The sequence below is a fragment of the Felis catus genome, chromosome F1 (genome assembly GCF_018350175.1).
Source record: "Felis catus isolate Fca126 chromosome F1, F.catus_Fca126_mat1.0, whole genome shotgun sequence".
Classification (NCBI taxonomy): Eukaryota; Metazoa; Chordata; class Mammalia; order Carnivora; family Felidae; genus Felis; species Felis catus.
Window position 1 is genome coordinate 30,314,043 of NC_058384.1, and position 20,157 is coordinate 30,334,199.

Genomic DNA, 20,157 nt, shown 5'->3' on the forward strand with positions numbered 1-20,157 from the left:
TTGGCACCTAGAACAAACTAAACAAAACCAGTTCTCAAATCAACTCTGTAATTCATAATGTAGCCCACAGATGGGTGTTACTAACAATGCTCGCCATCTGGAAGCTTCCTGTTTTAAATAATTATTCTTGCTAACTAGGTGCCAAGCTTTTAGAATCATTACATTAAATGTTTGCACCCTCTAAATTTTAGTGTCCTTAGACAAAGCCCAGTAAGACCAGCCACAGTTCAGCTTATAGGCTTGTTCTGAGCATTAAAAACAATGTTCAGAAAAATCCCTTGTACAGTGACAGGCATGTAACAGATGATAAATTATTGTTATTATTTAAATATTTTATTAATACCTTTATGTCATCCATTTGTCACTCTACATTCTCACAATTATTCTAATAAACCCTCAGAGTATATAGATTAATCATATCAGGCCACTGCAGAAATATATAAACAAGACAGAAGTGAAAGGATATTTACTAGAAACATCCTCCTCAAAGATTCAAGTTGATTCCTTCGATCTTGAGTTTTGGATTTTCTGTTTTACGTACATAAAAACCTAATGAGTTAGAAAAATAGAGGGTACCTTAATTTCAGGAGCCATTCTAGAATGAGGAAGTAAGGGAAACATCAGGTTCAAAAGGAGAATTCAAAGTTACCACTATCAGGGTACGTTTCTTTGTTGGATGGGCAAATAGAACTGCTGCTATTGTGTTCTGCCTCTAGTCTCAGCTGTGCAAACACCAGTTAAGTAAGAAAAACATCAAGCCATCTTTATCAGATCTACAAACAACCCAGATAAACTCCTTTAGGATGAATAGTTAGGATGAATAGTTAGTATTTAGAATAACAAAATTTGCCAAATCATAAGAACACCTATATAAAGAAGCACTCCTACTTAGCTCTGAAAGATCATTTTCTCTGAATTATCAGATATCCAGAAATAATGATTTTATTATAGAGTATATCAAACCAAACCAAGGTCACAGATAACAATTCTATTTTCTTTTTTTTTCACTCACAGGTAACCATTCTTATAGCAAGAGTTAAATTTAAATGATTCATAGGTATTACTGGTTATAGTGGTGTTTCAATAACAGTTTTCCCACACTAAAACAAATTTTCCCTAAGAAAACATCTCTTCTACTCACAAGTGTCAAATCAGCTCACAAGCCAGAGCCCCCAATTTCCCAACAAATTAAAGAATAAATCCATCATACTCAACATTACACTCAGTGGTGATTAGCTGAATGCCCTTCCTCTAAGAGCAAGAACAAGACAAGGATGCCCATTCTCACCACTAGATTCAACATAGTACCAGGCGTGCCTGGGTGGCTTAGTCGGTTGAGTATCTGATTCAGGCTCAGGCCATGATCTCGCAGCTCCTGAGTTTGAGTCCCATGTCAGGTTCTGCGCTGAAGCTCAGAGCCTGGAGCCTGCTTTGGATTCTGTGTCTCCCTCTCTCTCTGCCCCTCCCCTGCTTGCACTCTGTCTCTCTCTCTCTCTCTCAAAAATAAACATTAAAAAATATATATATGTATACACACACACACACACACACACACACACACACACACATGTATATACATATACAAAGATTCAACATAGTATTAGAAGTCCTAGCCAGAGCAATCAGACAAGAAAAAGAAATAAAAGGCATCCAAATCAGAAAGGAAGAAATAAAACTGTCTCTATTTGCAGTGGCAAGATATTATACATAGAAAACCCTGAAGACTCCATCAAAAAACTGTTAGAACTAATAACAGATGAAATCTGTTACAAATCATTGCTGAAAGAAATTGAAGACAAAAATGAATGGAAAGACATTCTACACTCATGTATTCAAAGAATTAGTATCGTTAAAATGTCCATACTACCCAGTGAGATCTACAGACTCAATGCAATCCCTATCAAAATTCCAATGACATTTTTCACATAAGTAGAAAAAAACAATCTTAAAATTTGTATGGAACCACAAAAGACCCCAAATAGCCAAAGCAATCCTATGAATAAAGAACAAAGCATCTCCTGGTTTCAAACTATATTACAAAGCTACAGTAATCAAAACAGTATGGTATTGGACACATAGATCATTGGGACAAGATAGAGCCCAGAAATAAAACCACACATACATAGTCAGTTAATTTATGACAAAGGAGCCAAAAATATACACTAGGGACAAGACAGTCTCTTTACTAAAAGGTACTGATAACAACCACATGCAAAAAAAGTAACACCATACCCCTATTTTACACCATATATAAAAATTAAAACAGATTAAAGACTTGAACATAAAATCCAAAAACATAAAATCCTAGATAAAAACGGGGGGGGGGGGTAGCTTTCTTGGCATGATTTTTTTTTTTTTGGATTTGACAGCAAAAGCAAAAATAAACATGTTGGACTACATCAAACTACAAAGATTCTGCACAGCAAAAGAAACCATCAACAAAATGAAAATGCAGTCAACCAAATGGGAAAAAATATTTGCAAATCATATATCTGATAAGGAGTTAATATCCAAAATATATAAAGAAAACATAATATCAAAAAACCTAAATAATGCGATCAAAACATGAGCAGAGGAATTAAAAAGATACTTTCTCAAAGAAGTCATAAAAATGCCAAACAAGTACATGAAAAGTTACTTAACATCACTCATCATCAGGGAACTACAAATCAAAACCATAAGCTGTTATTACCTCACACCTGTTAGAATGTCTATCATCAAAAAGACAACAGGGGTGCCTAGGTGGCTCAGTCAGTTAAGCATCTGACTTCAGCTCAGGTCATGATCTCACGGTTTGTGGGTTCAAGCCCCACATCAGGCTCTGTGCGGACAGCTTGGAGCCTGGAGCCTGCTCAGATTCTGTCTCTCTCTCTCTCTCTCTCTCTCTCTCTCTCTCTCTCTCTCTCTTTGCCCCTCTCCCACTTGCACTCTCTCTCTCAAAAATAAATAAACATTAAAAAAAAATTTTAAAGACAACAGATAACAAGTGTTGCGGAGAAAAGAGAACTCTTGGACACTGCTGGTGGGAATGTAAAATTGGTGCAGCCATCACAGAAAACTGCATGAAGGTTCCTCAAAAAACTAACAATAGGACAACCATATGTTCCAGAAATTCCATTTCTAGATATTCATCAGAAGGAAACAAAATCACTATCTCAAAGAGGTATCTGTACTCCCATGTTCATTGCAGCATTATTTACAATAGTCAAGACACATACACACACACACACACACACACACACACACACACGCACACACACAGGAATATTATTCAGCAATAAAAGAAAAAAAAAGGAAACCCATTAGTGACATGAATGGACCTTGAAGTCATTATGCTAAGTGAAATATGTCAGAAAAGACACAAACAGTATATGGTCTCACTTATGTGTAGAATCTAAAAACAACCAAACTCATAGAAACAGAAAAGAGATTAGTGGTTACCAAAGGCAGGGGTGAGGGATAAGGGGTGGTGGGTAAAGTGGGTGAAGGTGGCCAAAAGATAGGAACTTCCATTTATATGATTAATAAATGCTGCAGACATAATGTACAACATGGTGCCTATAGTTAAAAATACTGTATCATGTATTTGAAAGTTGCTAAAAGAGTAGATCTTAAAAACTCTCATCACAAGAAAAAAAAACTGTTAACTATGTGACAGAAAGGATATAACTAAACTTACGGTAATCATTTCACAAAACATACATACATCAAATCATTACTTTGAGTACCTTTAGTATAATGTTACATGTCATATGTCAATTATATCTCAATAAAACTGGGGGGAAATTTTTTTAAAACCAATAATGTCCAAGTGTCTGTTAGGAGGTAGCTTTTACACTTTTAAATACGAACCAGAAGCACTGCTCTGACGCTACATTTAACACATAGTTAAAAGTATAACCACAAGGACTGAAATAAAGGTTATTTTACATATTGATTAAAAATTAGAATTCTGTGATTGTGATTCTCACAGTTTGTATGAATAAAAAATTGAATAAACAAAAAAAAAGACTAAAAAGCAATTAGTCAAGTATAATTTTTTAGTTCTTATGGCACATTAACAACAAAAACCAATCCAGGGCAGGAATGGATATTGTGGTGTCAGAAAGACAGGCATATGTTAAATCGGAAAAACATGTTTAAATGGTAACATTCCTTAAGACAGAAGTCTACTATACTTAGTATCAAGTTCTGGTGAGAAATAATTCACCATCATAATCACAAAATAACTACCTAAATGATATTTTTTTGTTATTTGCTGATATGCATCCATAATTCTCATTTTGAAGTAGATTTTTATTTTTCTGGTGCCCTCAAGTGGTAACATTATGAAGTACTCTAAGTTTAAATGCAAACAACTGTAGACAGAAAAAGATCACATTGACGTATCTGTGTCAATTAAACACTAGTGACTTTTTTAGCACAAACTTATCTTTAAAAAAAAAAAAGAAGGGAAAATATCAGAGCTAATTGCAACTTATCCCAATTTTAAACTCCCAACCCAAAATGAGAGTTAAGACAAAGAAGAAAAATGTGTAGACCTTTAAAGACCAGAATGTTCTACTAGCAAACAAAAAACCCCAACTGACTATATGACACTACCTGAAAAACAAAAATTTGTGGGACCCCTGGGTGACTCAGTCAAGCATCTGACTCTTGATTTCGGTTCAGGCCGTGATCTCACGGTTTTATGAGTTCGAGCCCCATGTTGGGCTTTGCACTGACTCTGTGGAGCCTGCCTGGGATTCTCTCTCTCTCCTCCCTCTCTCTGCCCCTCCCTGGCTCGTGCCCTTTCTGTCTCTCTCAAAATAAATAAATAAACCTAAATAATATATATTAAAAAAAAAGAAAGAAAAACAAGAATTTGTATCAAAATGATGTATCAATCAAACCAGGAGAAATACTCCCTCCTGAAACCCCATTAACATGGCAGTAAAAGAATTATTTTTAAGGCCAAAGCCCCCAAGGACAAAGAGACTCCAAGAGAAGACTGCAGCAACAACATTTTACAAAATGAAAATAGATGGATGAGTGGTTATTGACTTAGGAAGCTCAAGAAAGCTGCCTGATTTATACGACGCTGTAAATTAGTTTGGGAACGTGTAGCACTGGGTAGCTTGCAAATGAGAGTAAGGGCCAAACACCAGCGAATTGGTGAAAATTCTGGTTCAGAAGCACCGATGCCACCAGATACACTCCCTCTTCCGGTCCATGCAGCCAAGTATTCATCGTCTACCACGTTAGAAGGCTGAAAGTTTAAACTCTCATAAAGCAGAGCACTTCTGGAGGACAGGACACCAAGCATGGTGAGGGCGGAAGTACTACAGCAAAAAAGCGTTCGTGCTACAGGAGACTATGGTCATCGGAATGGTTCTAACAAGTCAAAGATGACAGGAAAACAGTAAAAATGATGATATTCTGGAAAGAAAACCATCAAGAAGGTCTTATCAACCTTCGGCTTTTGTGTCCACAATGTCATGTAACTAACTGTGGTATGCTTTACTCTGTTTTGTTTTGTTTTTTTAAATGTTTTTATTTATTTTTGAGACAGAGCGTGAGCAGAGGAGGGGCAGAGAGAGAGGGAGACACAGAATCCGAAGCAGGCTCCAGGCTCTGGGCTGTCAGCACAGAGCCCGACATGGGGCCCGAGCTCACAGACCATGAGATCATGACCTGAGCTGAAGTCGGACGCTTAACCGACTGAGCCACCCAGGCGCCCCTTACTCTGTTTCTTGTAAGGAAAAGACAAATGACTTAAAAAATCTGAGGCAAAAAAAAAGGTTAAGTTCTACCTACAGACATTAGAAACATTCATTCTAAATGTCCCAAATCACCCCAGTAACTAGCTGAGAATTTATGGCAACTAAAACAGAAAAGAACAGTAGGCAAATCCAAGAACCTTTACATTTCATCTCTTCTCTTCAGGCCAGCAGGAGTCAATGCACTAAATCTCTGTGAATACTCCTGTGAGAGGTGAAGGCTGGGGAACACTGGCCACGTCAGAAAAAACAGAATTATTATTCATACAAGAGACATGGAGATTTGAGTTTTTTAAATCCTGTTTTTGTTGGTTAATTGATCAAAGCAGAGTGTTAAGTATCTCTGATACTGCCTTCCCTTCATGTAACTAAAAGTTTTTACCCAAATTTAGGTCATTTTTTTATGTTTATTTATTTATATGGGGGAGAGGTGGGGGAGTGGGGGAGGGGCAGAGAGAAAGGAAGGGAGAGAATCCCAAGCTCAGTCTGACTCCACAGACTCAGCAAAGAGCCCAATATGGGGCTCAGTCTCACGAACTGTGAGATAATGAACTGAAAGGAAATCAAGAGACAGTTAACTGACTGAGCCACCCAGTCATCCCCAAAGGTAGGTTATTTAATCTTCAGTAATTTCTCATTTTGAGTCTCGTTTGGACATAGGACTATACACAAGATACAGTTATATGTATATACTTTCTTTCCAGATACCAACATAAGAACATTCCAAAACATATTAATACAGATAAAATTGTACCTTGAACACCTTCTAGGAGTAAATCAACTCCTTTCCTATAAAAATTGGAAGCAGCTTCATAGTCATCTTCTTCTTCCTTTTTTAAAGCCAGCTTTATTAATTCTCCAGCTTTCTCCAAATAATCTCTCTTGCCAAGCTTGGACTTTAAACTGCCAGGAAAGAGGCTACGACTTTCCCGTTCTTCTTCTGTTTTGTTCTGTTCGCTGTCAGAAGCAACGGCCCCTAATGCTGATGGATCCGAAGAAAGATTGAGACCAAAAGTTCTAACGGGAGAGTTTTGATTGGAAGCCATTCCATCATCTAACTCAGCAAGAGAATCCACGTCCACAGTAAGAGATATCAAATCACTGTCACTGGAGAAACCTAGAAATATGATCACAATATAAATAGATATTAAATTAAGAATCAGCCAGAAAGAATACAAATCATGCTGACTATTCATTTGTTCATACTATTCGAGTCGATTAGGAAGGCTGTCATTGCCTGATGGAGATCGGTGCCTGGCCATTTGCTTTAGCTTACTGAATTCAGCTCTGGAAAATAATCTCCTTTGCCTTAATTATCAGACTAAAACTGAAGACAAGTCTTTATCTAGTCTTGTAAAATGAAGAGCCTTTACCACAAAACCTTGTAACAACAGCATTATAATAAAGAAAAAAGAATAAGAGCCTCAAGGCAAGACAAAAACAAGGGCCTGAATCCCAGCTCTTAAAACTTACTATGTGACCAAGCCCAAGACACTTAATTTACTTACTATGCAGAACTTTAAACGAGGAATACAGTTCATGCATATAAAGCATAATAGGCTATCATTCAATTGCAACTATTATGGCAATTATGTAATGATTATTTATTTCTACAACGTACCCTCAGAGGTATGCTTTTAGATAATCCATATCTGGAAAATGTACACCATTTGGTTGTGTGTGTGTGTGTGTGTGTGTGTGTGTGTGTGTGTGTGTTTTAAAGAACTAAATTTTTAGAAATTTTTGTTTCATTCTCGTCCACAAACTTTTGGAGAGAGGTTTGGTCTGTATTTGCCTCTTAGTTTTCTGACAGGAAATGAATATTAGGTGGTATTGAAATATTTAGCAATGAAAATTCTTTCTCCCATTTCACAAAACTGACTTCATGGTAAACGAGCATGAAGTACAACAGTTATGAAACCTCCTGGCGTTAGGACCTCCCTTTACATTCTTAAAATAATTGAGAACCTCAAAAAAGCTTCTTTTTGTGGATTATGCCTGTAAATATCTAAAAAATATACCTGTGGATTATACATGTAATTATCTATTTAAAATAGACTAATTTTTTTAAGTAAACATTAAAGCCCATTACATGTTAATGTAATTTTTGTTCAAAATAACTATATTCTCCAAAGCAAAAAAGTATTTAATAAGAATAGTGACAATGTTTTACATTTGTACAAATCTTTTTAATTGAAGATGACTAGATTCTCGTATTATGATTTTGCACTCAATCTGTTGTCGGATGTTGCCCTGGTTGAAAGATTTGAGGAAGATCTTGCATAGATATGTAACTGAAAATGGGGTGAATATTTTAGCAGCCTTTTCAAATACTTGTGGATATTGTTTTTTGATACTATACCAAAACTTGACAAGTGGTAGTTTCTTAAAGCTTAGTTGCCATATAGAATATAAATTCTTGTCAGTGAAATTTGTTTCTATTACATTCAACTCCATTGATCTGTCTTGCACACTGAATGTGTGCATCACACATTGGACATTTTGAAAGTACTGGTTCCCTGAGTTATAGTGACAAATCACATTTGTTACTATCACCACCAATCTCAGCAGAATATTCTTTAGGTCTTGGGGAACTGTCAAGCTCAAAGTAGCAGATACAAGTTCTCCAAAATTCAGGCATCTGGCTGGCATCAGGTGGTAGAGCGTATGACTCTTGATCGCAGGGTCTGGAGTTCAAAACCCTCATTAGATGTAAAGATTACTTTAAAAAAGAAAAAAAAAAAAAAAGGTTCTCCAGGATTCTAATTTGGCACTGAAAACTCAAAGTTTATCATTGGCAACAAACACTGTCAGCCGTTTTCCTTAAAGTGTCAGCTCACTTTGTTTGCGTTTGAAAACCATTTGCCAAATACCCAAATCTGAATAATGACAGTTTGTCTGTCAATTGTTCTTTCAAGCAAAAATGATGTCCCAAGAGAAAAGCTGCTAGTTCATAGCTCAAACAAGTGCTCTTCCTCAAGACAACCATGGCAATTCAGTTAGGCAGATGTGTTTTATGTATACTTCCATTTTTTCACACAGAATATAAGAAAGACATGTAGCAAACGGTGGAGATTTGATAAAAATTAATAGTTTTACTGCTTTATCATGGGCATTCTTAGGTAAAATGAGCACTGGCATTACTGCAAGTATGCGGCATGATTCCTGTTACGGTCTGGTATCACTGTCTTGATTCACGCTCAGGCAAGGCAGTTTTACCGATCATTGCTTTTGCATCATTAGTGCAAATGTCAACACAGTGAAAAAGGCAAATAATTTCCTAGACTATTGCAAAAATGATTTCTGCCTTGGTGACCCCCTGAGAAGATCTCTAGAATACCCAAGGGTCTAAAGACCATACTTGGAGAGCCACTGATCTATATATCATTCAATAAGATTGACAATAGAGTTACATACAAATTAAATTTGGGAACAGCTATGCAATCTGCATCACCATTGAATGTTGACTTCCAAGTTCCTCAGAAAAGACAATATATTAAAAAGAAAATTATTTCCTCAAGATCATATCCTAAGCCAAACTTAAAGGTAGATTAGACTATACAATTCTAGAATAGGGATCAGCAAACTTCTTTTCTGAGGACCAGAGAGTGAATATTTTAGGTTTTGTGGGCCACATGATCTATGTCACAACAAATCAACTCTGTTGTTGTAGTACAAAAGCAGCCACAGATAATATGTAAATGAATACGCATGGCTGTGTTCCAGTAACACTTTATTTATGGATGTTGAAATGTGAATTCCATGTAATTTTCACATGCCATAAAATAATATCCTTTTGAATACTGTCAATCATTTTAAAATGTAAAAACCATTCTTAGCTATTAGGTCACATAAAAACAAGTGGCAGGTCAGATTTGGCCCACAGGCCATAGTTTGTCAACTTATTATAGACTTAAATTGCTTACTTCATTTCAAATAAAGTAAGTTAGGGTAAAAACATGTTACTGGCAGCTAAACTCAAATTTCAAATCAACTTTAGACACTACTTTGGCACCCTGTCAACATATCCTGTTTTCAGGGGCTTTTCTCAAATCCGTGGAATGCCCATAAAGAACTAATTTTGTTCTCTAAAAGCAAAACACTTCATTAAATCCACAAGCTGAGAAGAGATTCATTGGATCTGGTGGAAATCTTTTCAATCTCTGACATTCCAACTGTACAGACAGCTCTTCAAAATCAGAATCTTTTACAGCAATCTACAAAATTATTTAACCACTGTTCTGAGAAATATATAAATTTCATTAAAGATTTTTTTAATGATTTCAAAACATTTTATATATTCCAATGCACACTTATTTCCTTAAATGGGGGTATTATATAACCTGGTCCATTGATATTAATAAACAAATAGACAAAGTTTAAAAAATAAGTTCTGGTTTATACAGCTAATCATAAAAGAAAGGAAACACTGTTATAGATCTTTTGTCTGCTCTCCAGTGTCTTGTCACTATAACCTTCACATCATCTATCACACTGTACTGTTTCATGTTTTGCCTGATTTTCCTTTCGAACAGGAACAATAATACCAAAGGGCAAAAGGGTAAAATTATGTGTACTCAGTTTCTTGGCTTTTGACCACAAAAATCTAGTGGCATAGTCTTATTTCCTCTCTTACCTTTCCAATCTTATTTTGTTAGCAAAGGAAATCATGATTACATAAAATTGGATCAGAAGAGCAAGACCAGCAAAATACCTGGGAAGAATATCAGATAATGAAATAAAGTAATAATTAATAATAATATTCAAATAATTTCCTTTTCAAATTCTACCTAATTCTAAATGAAGAATCTTTCAAAGTGAGCAAAGAAAAACTAGCATGTTAGAAAGAGGAATTTTTCTAGCCCAACTACGAGAGGAGCAAAGGGAAGCAAAAAGACTTCTGATTTAACCCTTTTGGAAGACAATTTGACAATGCATATTCAGATGCAGAAAATCTTTATACCTTTGACCCAGAAATTCAACAATTATACCAAAAATAACCAGAGATACGATCAAAGATCTATATTTGAGAATAATCATCACAAAAATTAGTGAAAATTTGGAAATAACAAATTCCTAACAATAAGAGGTTATGGTACATCCCTTTGATAAAATATTATACAGCTATTAAAAATTATCTTACAAACGAATATTTAATGCTAAAGTATTCATGATCTATTATGCAAAAATAATAAACTGCAAAGCAGTATATACATATACTATAATTCTAATTTTAAAACAAAAACAGGGGCGCCTGGGTGGCGCAGTCGGTTAAGCGTCCGACTTCAGCCAGGTCACGATCTCGCGGTCCGTGAGTTCGAGCCCCGCGTCAGGCTCTGGGCTGATGGCTCAGAGCCTGGAGCCTGTTTCCGATTCTGTGTCTCCCTCTCTCTCTGCCCCTCCCCCGTTCATGCTCTGTCTCTCTCTGTCCCAAAAATAAATAAACGTTGAAAAAAAAAAAAACCACACAGAAAAAAAGGCTAGAGAGGTAGCCTAACAGTAATTTTCTCTGTATGGTGGGATTACAGGTGACTCTTACCACATCGCTTACATGTGTATCACAAGCTCTTAAGGCTCTGTATTTGAAGGCTATCAAAGGAGATGCAACAAGGGCTAAAACTGGGAATTTGTTTGTGAACGAATATATGCTATACAAACATAATTTATGCAATATAGGCCCATACGTATCACCCAGCAGCCAGTGCCAAGGAATTCCTAACTTAAGAGAGAAGACAGAAACGATTACAGACAGATTTGTCTGAAGCAGACTAACCCTTGACATTTCTTCCTCGCCTACCTTCTTCCTTTAATTCTCCTCTTAAGATGCACCCTACCATATCTCAACCATATCGTAAGTCGAACCCTATCATATCTCAACCATACACTGCAACCAATCATCTTCTAGGAAATCTCTTCTGCATTTAAGCAATTTCTAAATTCCCTTCTTCTCAATGAAGTATTCCCCAATCACCTCAAGAACGCTCCCCTTTCACTACCACAGTAATGAATTATTTATACACACACACACACACACACACACACACACACACACACACACTCAGTACCTAGTTTTTTTCACCTTATATCCTTAATACAGCTACTTATCACAGTGCTTGCTCACCTCCTTGAATTCACAGTCCTGTCATTCAACCTGTTTTATACAAAGCTACATAGAAATATCACGGAAAGTGGAGACTAGCTTCCTAAAACCCAGAAAGAAAGCTAATAAGATAGAGCAGCAAACAAGAGGTTCTCAGTTAAGGTGAGTAGGAAGAACACTGTGGATAAGGCAGGGCAACAACTGACAATTCAGACACTATTTGTCAAAAGTTAAACCAACCTGAAGTCAATCCATGTTTAAAGGGGCCCTCTGGAGCCATCATGAGAGTAAAAGGTACATCCTTCACCAACACCATCAAGACAAAAACCTAAGCCTTTTTGGGAAGGGATGGGAGGGGGAAGAGTCAAAGGTTCTATGAAAGCGTTCTGCCTCCAGGTTCATATCACAGAGATTCAAGTCTCAGGGCTATTAGAGGGCCCCAGGTGACCGGTTAAAAAGCAGCTACAGACATGAGGGGTTTATATAGCATCCCAGTTCACCTACCTACCTTCACCTTCTGTGCTTTGAACTGCTCAGAGTAGGGCAGTCTAGTGAAATCTGTCTAGGACACCACCTCTGAAAGACAGGCACCAGGGGAAAAGGTTGAGTTGCTATAGAATAAATCTTTATACTATAAACTATCAGAAATCTGTATTTGAAGACCATCTGCAAAAAGAGATCGGTTTCCTTTAGAACAACAGGTGGTCTCTCATGGTCAACTATATATAAAATACATGGCCTCATTATTATTAGCTGATAGCTTTCACTGAGCACTGAGGTTCAGTCAACGAAAGGGAATTTCTACTTTTCCTAGTAGCAATGACTCATGCTTCACACACAAAGCAAAATATCTAGCCAGCAGAACAAAGGTCACCCTGAGGGAGAAGACATACATATCAATCTCCATTAAGAAACAAGCCCTTATAAATATGATTTTAGGCGAATACCCAAATCTCATAATTAAGATTCTGTACCTGATTATCAACTTATCATTTAGAAATAGCCACTGTTACTAAGAAGTACCATTCCTTTGATATTTCACATTTTTATAATGTCCTGGGAACAAGTCTTTGCTTCACCCTTGAAAATTTATGAAAAGAGGATGAGAATATCTACTGCATATTTGGTGAAAAATGGAGTAAGTTCAGAAAGTAACATATCAATCAAAATTACAGCCCTAATACTGTTATCTTCTCATGAACAACAAGGATCTATGAGTTGGCTTTCCTTTCTATCTAATGAACTTCTTACGCTGCTACTCTCCATAATCTCTGCAAATCAATCCTGCTACCAGAGCACAAGCCACTCACACTGGGAGTTCTATACCAAATATGTATTCTCACTGCCTCCCTCTCCATAAAACTAAATCTCTTCTTTCAAAATATATTTTTTATGATTGCTACTGAATACCCAGAGTGCCTAGACTGCCTTACGTACATGGCTTAACTTCTCTGAAATTCCAATTTTTAATTGTGGAATAAGGGATTTATCTGTGTCATTCTTGATGTTCTTTCTACTCTCAAACACTTCCCATGACATATTATCAATTTTTTTTATTTGCCCCACCCAACCCCTAAAATCCAATATTATCCTCAATAGCCCTAGGGTTTATAAGAGTCAATATTTATAATTTGCATCATTTGTTTTACATGCACACATACAATGACACCTTCTCATTTATGTTTATCTTAAGAATAATAATCTGTTCTTTTTTACCTATTTTAAACTCCTTCACCAAAGAAAATTCAACTAACAAGGGAAAATAGATAAACGTTAGGCAGATAAGCACTTAAGAGAAAAAGGAACTTCTAACTGAATAAGCATACTCTATCATAATACAAGAGGGCCTAGAATAATCGCAGTAACAAGATTTAGGGTTCTCATGGTGCCACCTAGTGGATACTTGCGCTAAATCCTGCTTTAAATTTAAAATTACTTTCAATTAGGCTTTCTGTATTTTTGTCATCTTACACGACTCCATGGTGCACACACTTCAAGTTCATCTCAAAAATAGATTTAGGCTATTAAGTGGTGAACCAACTTAAGAATATTCCTTTTTAAAATGAACCTGCCTGAAAGCATCAACTTTGAATCAACCAAATGAAATACAAATAATAAAAAGAAAAATATAATACTAAAATGACACTTTGATACAGAAGATTTTTTCTCAAACTTAAATAACTAGACACCTTTCCAATTAGTCTCCCTTAATGCTTTAAAACTAATCAAAATTATCCAAATTAATACAGTTTACCTCTAATCTTCAAGATTTAATGGAAAGAATTCTTATCCCACCATCGAATAAAAATACAAATCTTGAACTGAGAGTGATTTTAGAGATCCCTTACACAGACCAGAAATAGATGCTATTCTCAAAATGTACATCTCATTTACTCTAAAATGGTTCATTCAAGACAGCTTAATAGATTCTTTCTTGTGTCTACAATTGCTACAATTGAACACCCAGGGAGCTCTTAATCCACAATTTACAGGCCACACACACACACACACACACACACACACAAAGGTAGATCTGGCTACTCCCAGGAGACATTGAAGAATATTCCACACATGAGATCTTACATATAAGAAACTGACCTCTCAGTTTCTATTTGTGATTACGATCATCTAATTATTTTCTCTGGTTTGCTGCGTACACCTGGAAAATGTCCCTCCCACAACTGCAAAGGAAGTCAAGTCACATATTAGGAAGAGGAAATGACACAGGTTACCAGATGAGAGTCTACCAACATCAAAGGCTCCAATATCAAGGCCATCATGGCAGTAAAGCAACCTACATCCTTCAAACGGGCCAACAGATGAGAGAAACATGTCAAGAAGCTCAATTCCCATGCACCATTTTGGCCAGGTTTCTACAAATGTCATGGTAACTTCATAGCTAAGTTTAATCAAACGAAAAGATGCAAGTTTAAAAAGGAAATAAGATGTTAACAATCAAGTAAATCTTCTTTCATCTTTAAATATATATATAGTTTAATTTCTCTGGACAAAGGATATGAAAAGTAACCAGCATTTCATTTTAGAAACATAAAACAATATAAACTTTTTATCTAAAAACCTACTGAATAATTTTATAATTCTCAATTTCATATTAGATAAAATACACTTACCAGTTAATCACCAAATTATTGGTTTTATGGAACCTTAAAGGGGTTTCCACTATCCCATTACAATCAAATGATAATTTTTTTCAAAGTCATTAATCCAGCTCTTTATGTTTTCCTCAGAAAACTTTCCTTCAAGGTAAATTAAGACCTGTTGATTGCATTTTTATGGTACTAATAAAAATAATGATCACTTAGCCTCTACATCTGTTCTCTGAGAGGTGATATACTTGCCATGTCATTCTCACTCTACTGAAGGACCTTGAAACAGCAGACTATATATTAAGATTTGCCCCTCTGGCTCATTTCACTGGCAAACTAAATCACAAGTGTGAAAAATGAATACACCTTTGAAACACCGTTTAAAATACTACACTCAGAGGAGATGTTATGGAGTGAATCACCTCCTCACATTTTGGCTCTAAATCCAAACCCCGAGCACTTGCCACCACAATCCCTCTACAACCCTCTGTTTCACTGCATACCTGTGGGGCTTGGCTGGCTGCCAGCTTTCCCTGCTCTTTTGCTAGCACAGGCCCTCTCCCTTGGTTGTCTCTGGGGTTTGCAGACCTTTTGGTAGGAAAGTATATCTTCCACTTACCCAGTATGCCAGACAATCTCATGATATTTAAAAGTCATTTCCCCTCTCAAATAACAATGAATTTGCAAGCTGTTTGACACTCCGATCTGTATTTGTCAACAAGGTCTTTCAGCAGGATTAATTAGTCAGGCGTAAAGGCTTTTAAAGGGAGGGGGGGATTAAAAAAAATCTAAGCTTTAACTGCTTTTCCAGTTCCAGGTTTTGCATTCTTCATGGATCACAGTGTGTTTCAGAGATGGTAATACAGCTGGAAAACTAAGCTATGCACTGAAAGGATAAAATGTCAGTATTACTTTTAGGTAGCGTTAAGTCTTTTCTGATGTTTTTAACAAAAAGGTAGCCCCTAATTTCTCTCATAAAAGCATATTCCTAAAAGATAAATCCTTTCGTGGGGCACCTGGGTGGCTCAGTAGGTGGGGCGTCGGACTCTTGATTTCAGCTCAGGTCATGATCTCATGGTTTGTAAGGTCAAGCCCTGCATGGGGGTGGGAAGGGATTCTCTCTCTCCCTCTCTCTCTGTCCCTCTCCCCCACCCCCACTCGCCCACGCTTTCTCTCAAATAAATAAAACTAGGAAAAAAAAAAAAAGATAAATCCTTTCAAGGAAAACCCATCTTTTTGAAACTTCAAAAGGTAAATTCCGAAACAACTGTTTTAGGAAGAATGGCCCATATGGCCCCAGTGTACCAGAGGCAGTCCTAGTTTAAGCTTGTTGTCTTGTACTTATTAAAGTACCCTCTCTACTTCTCAGAAGTGTCCCACTCTGGACAACAAATTACAAGCTCATCCTATTTTTTTTTTTTTTACCACATTTTTACCACAGTCACATTTGAACTCTGAACATTCTTCCATATTCTAGAACACCATCCCAAGAAAACTCATTCCTAATAATAATGCTCCTCTCTTCTCTTCCAGACTATAAAAAAGGACAAAAGACCTATGTATCATTCCCATCCATGACGACCTTACACTAGAATAGGTTCCTGAGATATACATCTCCCATCATGGCTGACTCTCACCTAGTAAAAAAGGATTATTATGAATATTAAAAGAATATCACAATTCCCAAATCACGTAACCTTAGATTCCTATAACAAAACACAAGAGGAGAGAAACGAAGAAACATTCTAAAATTTCTAAGAACTGTACTCCTCATTGAACACTCTCCTATGAATCTTTGTAACTCTATTTGTCCACTATTGGATGTCACCAAATCACCACATTTACAGGGAGAAAATACCTTCTCCCTCTTCTCAGGAGCAGAGTATCTCTGAGGCAACAGCCAGATCTGGTTATCCCAAATAAGTTACCTTCCAAGAAACTAGCTCTAGAAACAATCACATTGGGATCCCCAGCAGGGAGTAGGTTTTCCAAAGCCTAGCAAGGGTCACAGATCAAAACAGGTCACAGGAAAAAGGTATTTGTTTTTTCCGAAAAACATAATGGATTATAAGTATGTACAATGTAAATAAATACATGTGAACAAATTACTGTAAGCAATGTTTTTCTACAACCTTGGCTGATTTATGATTTAGTATGGAGTCAAAAGTATTGAGGATCTAATGGAAACCGCTGGGCCTAAGGTGCCCATACAAAACCACAGAACACTAGGTGTAGATGAACAGACTTTGCTTTTAAGTCAAGGGGAGCCACAGTGAAAAACAAGAAGAGCTCATCACTTCTCAATGTGGTAGCACCAAAAGATTCAGCCTACACAACGAATGGGAATTTGCTGTTCCTCCCAAATTAAGATGCCAATGTACAGCAAGAAATCTATATCAGTGTGTCTGTTGATGTATGACATCAGTACATATCCCCACAAAAACATCACTACAATGAAATTACGGCTACCTCCCATATTAGAGTCATAAAGCATCCTCCTCAGCCATAAACTGTTATTCATGAAAGCGATCAAGAAATTGCTAGTCTATGATTTTACTTTTATATAAACCAAACCTAAGCCACTTCAAACAAATCTAATTACCTATTTTTAAAGACTCTCCCTCCCTATCCCCAAATCTTTTTTTTTTTTTTTTTTTCATTCCAAAATCTTCCCTGGATGAAAACTAGCTAAGGAAATCTAAAGACCAAAGTGTATGTATTTTAAATCTTCATAAAAATTCAAGGATGGCTTAACAAAGGAATAAAACAAGAGATTATGCATTCTTGAATTAAAGTGATTAGAATTTAAAAAACTGCTTTGGTTTAGACTTATGTGATTATAAAACATACTAAAAACACTAGAACTGCCTTAGGTTTACTCTTTCTAGGAACATGACTAAACTTTTAAAGCCAGTTTTGAAATTAATTGTCTAAAAGTCAGATGCTGCTAAATAAACTTTAGCAAGGTATTCTTACACCAGACAATATAAATTCTGAACACTTATTATGCCATATTTCATCAAATCTAATATGTCATTAGATGTAGGATAAATCATTATTTTATATGTCACTAAGAAAGAAAAAAGCTGTCAATTAAATGTAAGAAGGTATCATCAACCCAATATCACGCACCAAGTGATACTAGGTGATACTACTAAAACGTGAAGAACAAAAAGCATCTTAGAATTGATAAAATACTCTCAAATTCCTACAGCCATCTATTCTTTTGCAATTCAAATACGATTTATAGTCTTCTGCAATCAAAACCACTGCAATGAAAAAAAATTAAAATATCCTACCTTCAGTACTACACTCCGGAAAGCTATCAACAAGGGAATCTGAATAAGCTTCCGCAGGTCCAATCAATTCAGAACCATCATTAACTATTCCACCCTAAAAAGAGAAGAATAATTGTGTATCATTGTCAGTAAGGGTTTTATTTTTAAATGAGTAATAAATTAACAATAGTTATCTCAACTGAGTACGTATAAGAATTACAGAAACCATTCATCTGTTAAACCAGATTACATTTGCTTTTAAAAAATCAATAGAAATATCAATATTGATTCATCAACTGTAAAAAATGTACCACACCAATGCAAGATGTTAATAATAGGGGAATCTCTGTGAAAGGGAAAGGGGTATACAGAAAAGCACTATATTTTCCTCACAATTTTTCTGTAAACTAAACTACTCTAAAAAACAATCTATTATTAAAATCTAGCATTAACCAATGCGAATTCAAAAGGAATATTATCATGTTTATATCATGTGCCTTTTTATAAAAGCATATGTATAAAAACCTATCTAAAGTACTCATTTAAAAAAATGCAGAAAACACACACAGACACACACACACCAGCTACAGACTATTACTCAACATCCTTAGTGTCTGGTCATTCTATTTAGTGATAAATGATGGGACTCTATTAGAAGTCATTTAATTTTATCAAATTAAAAACTAACATATATCACATAGCACCTCAGTGATTCCAGAAGCACCCTAAATTTGAAACCTATTTAGACATAATATAAAACAAAACAAACCTAAGATATTTGTATTAAAGCAACACATTTTTTTAAACATTTATTTATTATTTTTGAGAGACAGAGAGAGAGCATGAATGGGGGAGGGGCAGAGAGAGAGAGAGACACAGAATCTGAAGCAAGCTCTAGGCTCTGAGCTGTCAGCACAGAGCCTGACACGGGGCTTGAACCCACGAACCATGAGATCATGACTTGAGCCAAAGTCGGACACTTAATTGACTAAGCCACCCAGGTGCCCCAAAGCAACACATTTTTAATAACTATAAAATAACTATATTTTAATAAAATATAAAAACTATTTTGATTCCTTATGTGACCATTATTTTAATTCTGTATCTAGGTTTGCGAATTCAACCTTCAAAAAACTGTTTTCTCTCACTCCGTGTGCAACTAGAAAATGCTATTTATCAAGAAAGTGGTGCTGGTATGTTTTGTGCTGTGGTTTTACGACTGTTTCAATCATGAGTATAAGGACTTAAAATCCTTAAATAATTATAACTAAAATAATAGCTCTTTTGCTCCGTAACATCTTTCATTCTACCTTCCACCAACAGTTCTATGTCCCCAAACACTACTACCAGGATAGTAAAACCCACGAAAAATACAAGACCTCTTCTTCCTCTCTCCTTCAGCACAAAGAACTTAACTATCTTTAGTTATAATCAAAAGTCTCCCTACCAGCTTATCTTTAAGAAAGAGAAATTTGAAATGGTTCCTCTAAAATTACCAAATTTTACTTCCCAGAGTGTTAAATGAACTGAAACTTTAAAAACAATTATTCCCTTTAGAAGCAAGAATTTATACACTTTATTCTATTTGTGAATTAAAATATTCAAATCACAGTTTGTATCTGAATTTTTCTCCAAAAAAGAAGAGTCTCTATTTTAGACTAAGCCATAAACCAAATCTTAAGCAAATCTGCAAATATTCTGAGAATTTTACCAGACAAAGCTGATTTTATTTATAATCTCAGTTTACAGAAAGTGCCTTTCAACCATTAACTACCTCTTCTACTATCAGAGATGTGGACTTTGTTACCTATCTATAAAATGGAATTATTATTTATAACTTAATATGTTGTCAGGACTAAAAGACTTTATACATGTAAAGTGTTTAGAACAACATAAGCACTCATTTTTTATTT

General features: G+C 35.8%; 1 protein-coding gene across 16 annotated transcripts in view; it reads right to left on the reverse strand.

The window, feature by feature from the left end:
• Positions 1–20,157, reverse strand: part of RPS6KC1 (ribosomal protein S6 kinase C1) — a 347,664-nt gene that overhangs the window by 286,827 nt on the left and 40,680 nt on the right. For 13 of the 16 annotated variants that reach the window (XM_045048944.1, XM_045048943.1, XM_023247759.2 and 10 more), the window contains exons 5-6: positions 18,266–18,359; positions 6,514–6,876 (exon numbers count right to left, since the gene is read on the reverse strand). In XM_045048944.1, the coding sequence (XP_044904879.1) occupies positions 6,514–6,876; positions 18,266–18,359 (457 nt within the window). Of the gene's footprint in view, positions 1–6,513; positions 6,877–10,395; positions 10,474–12,367; positions 12,421–18,265; positions 18,360–20,157 lie in introns of those variants that run through there. The other 3 variants (XM_023247762.2, XM_023247761.2, XM_045048948.1) reach the window with 3 other exon arrangements.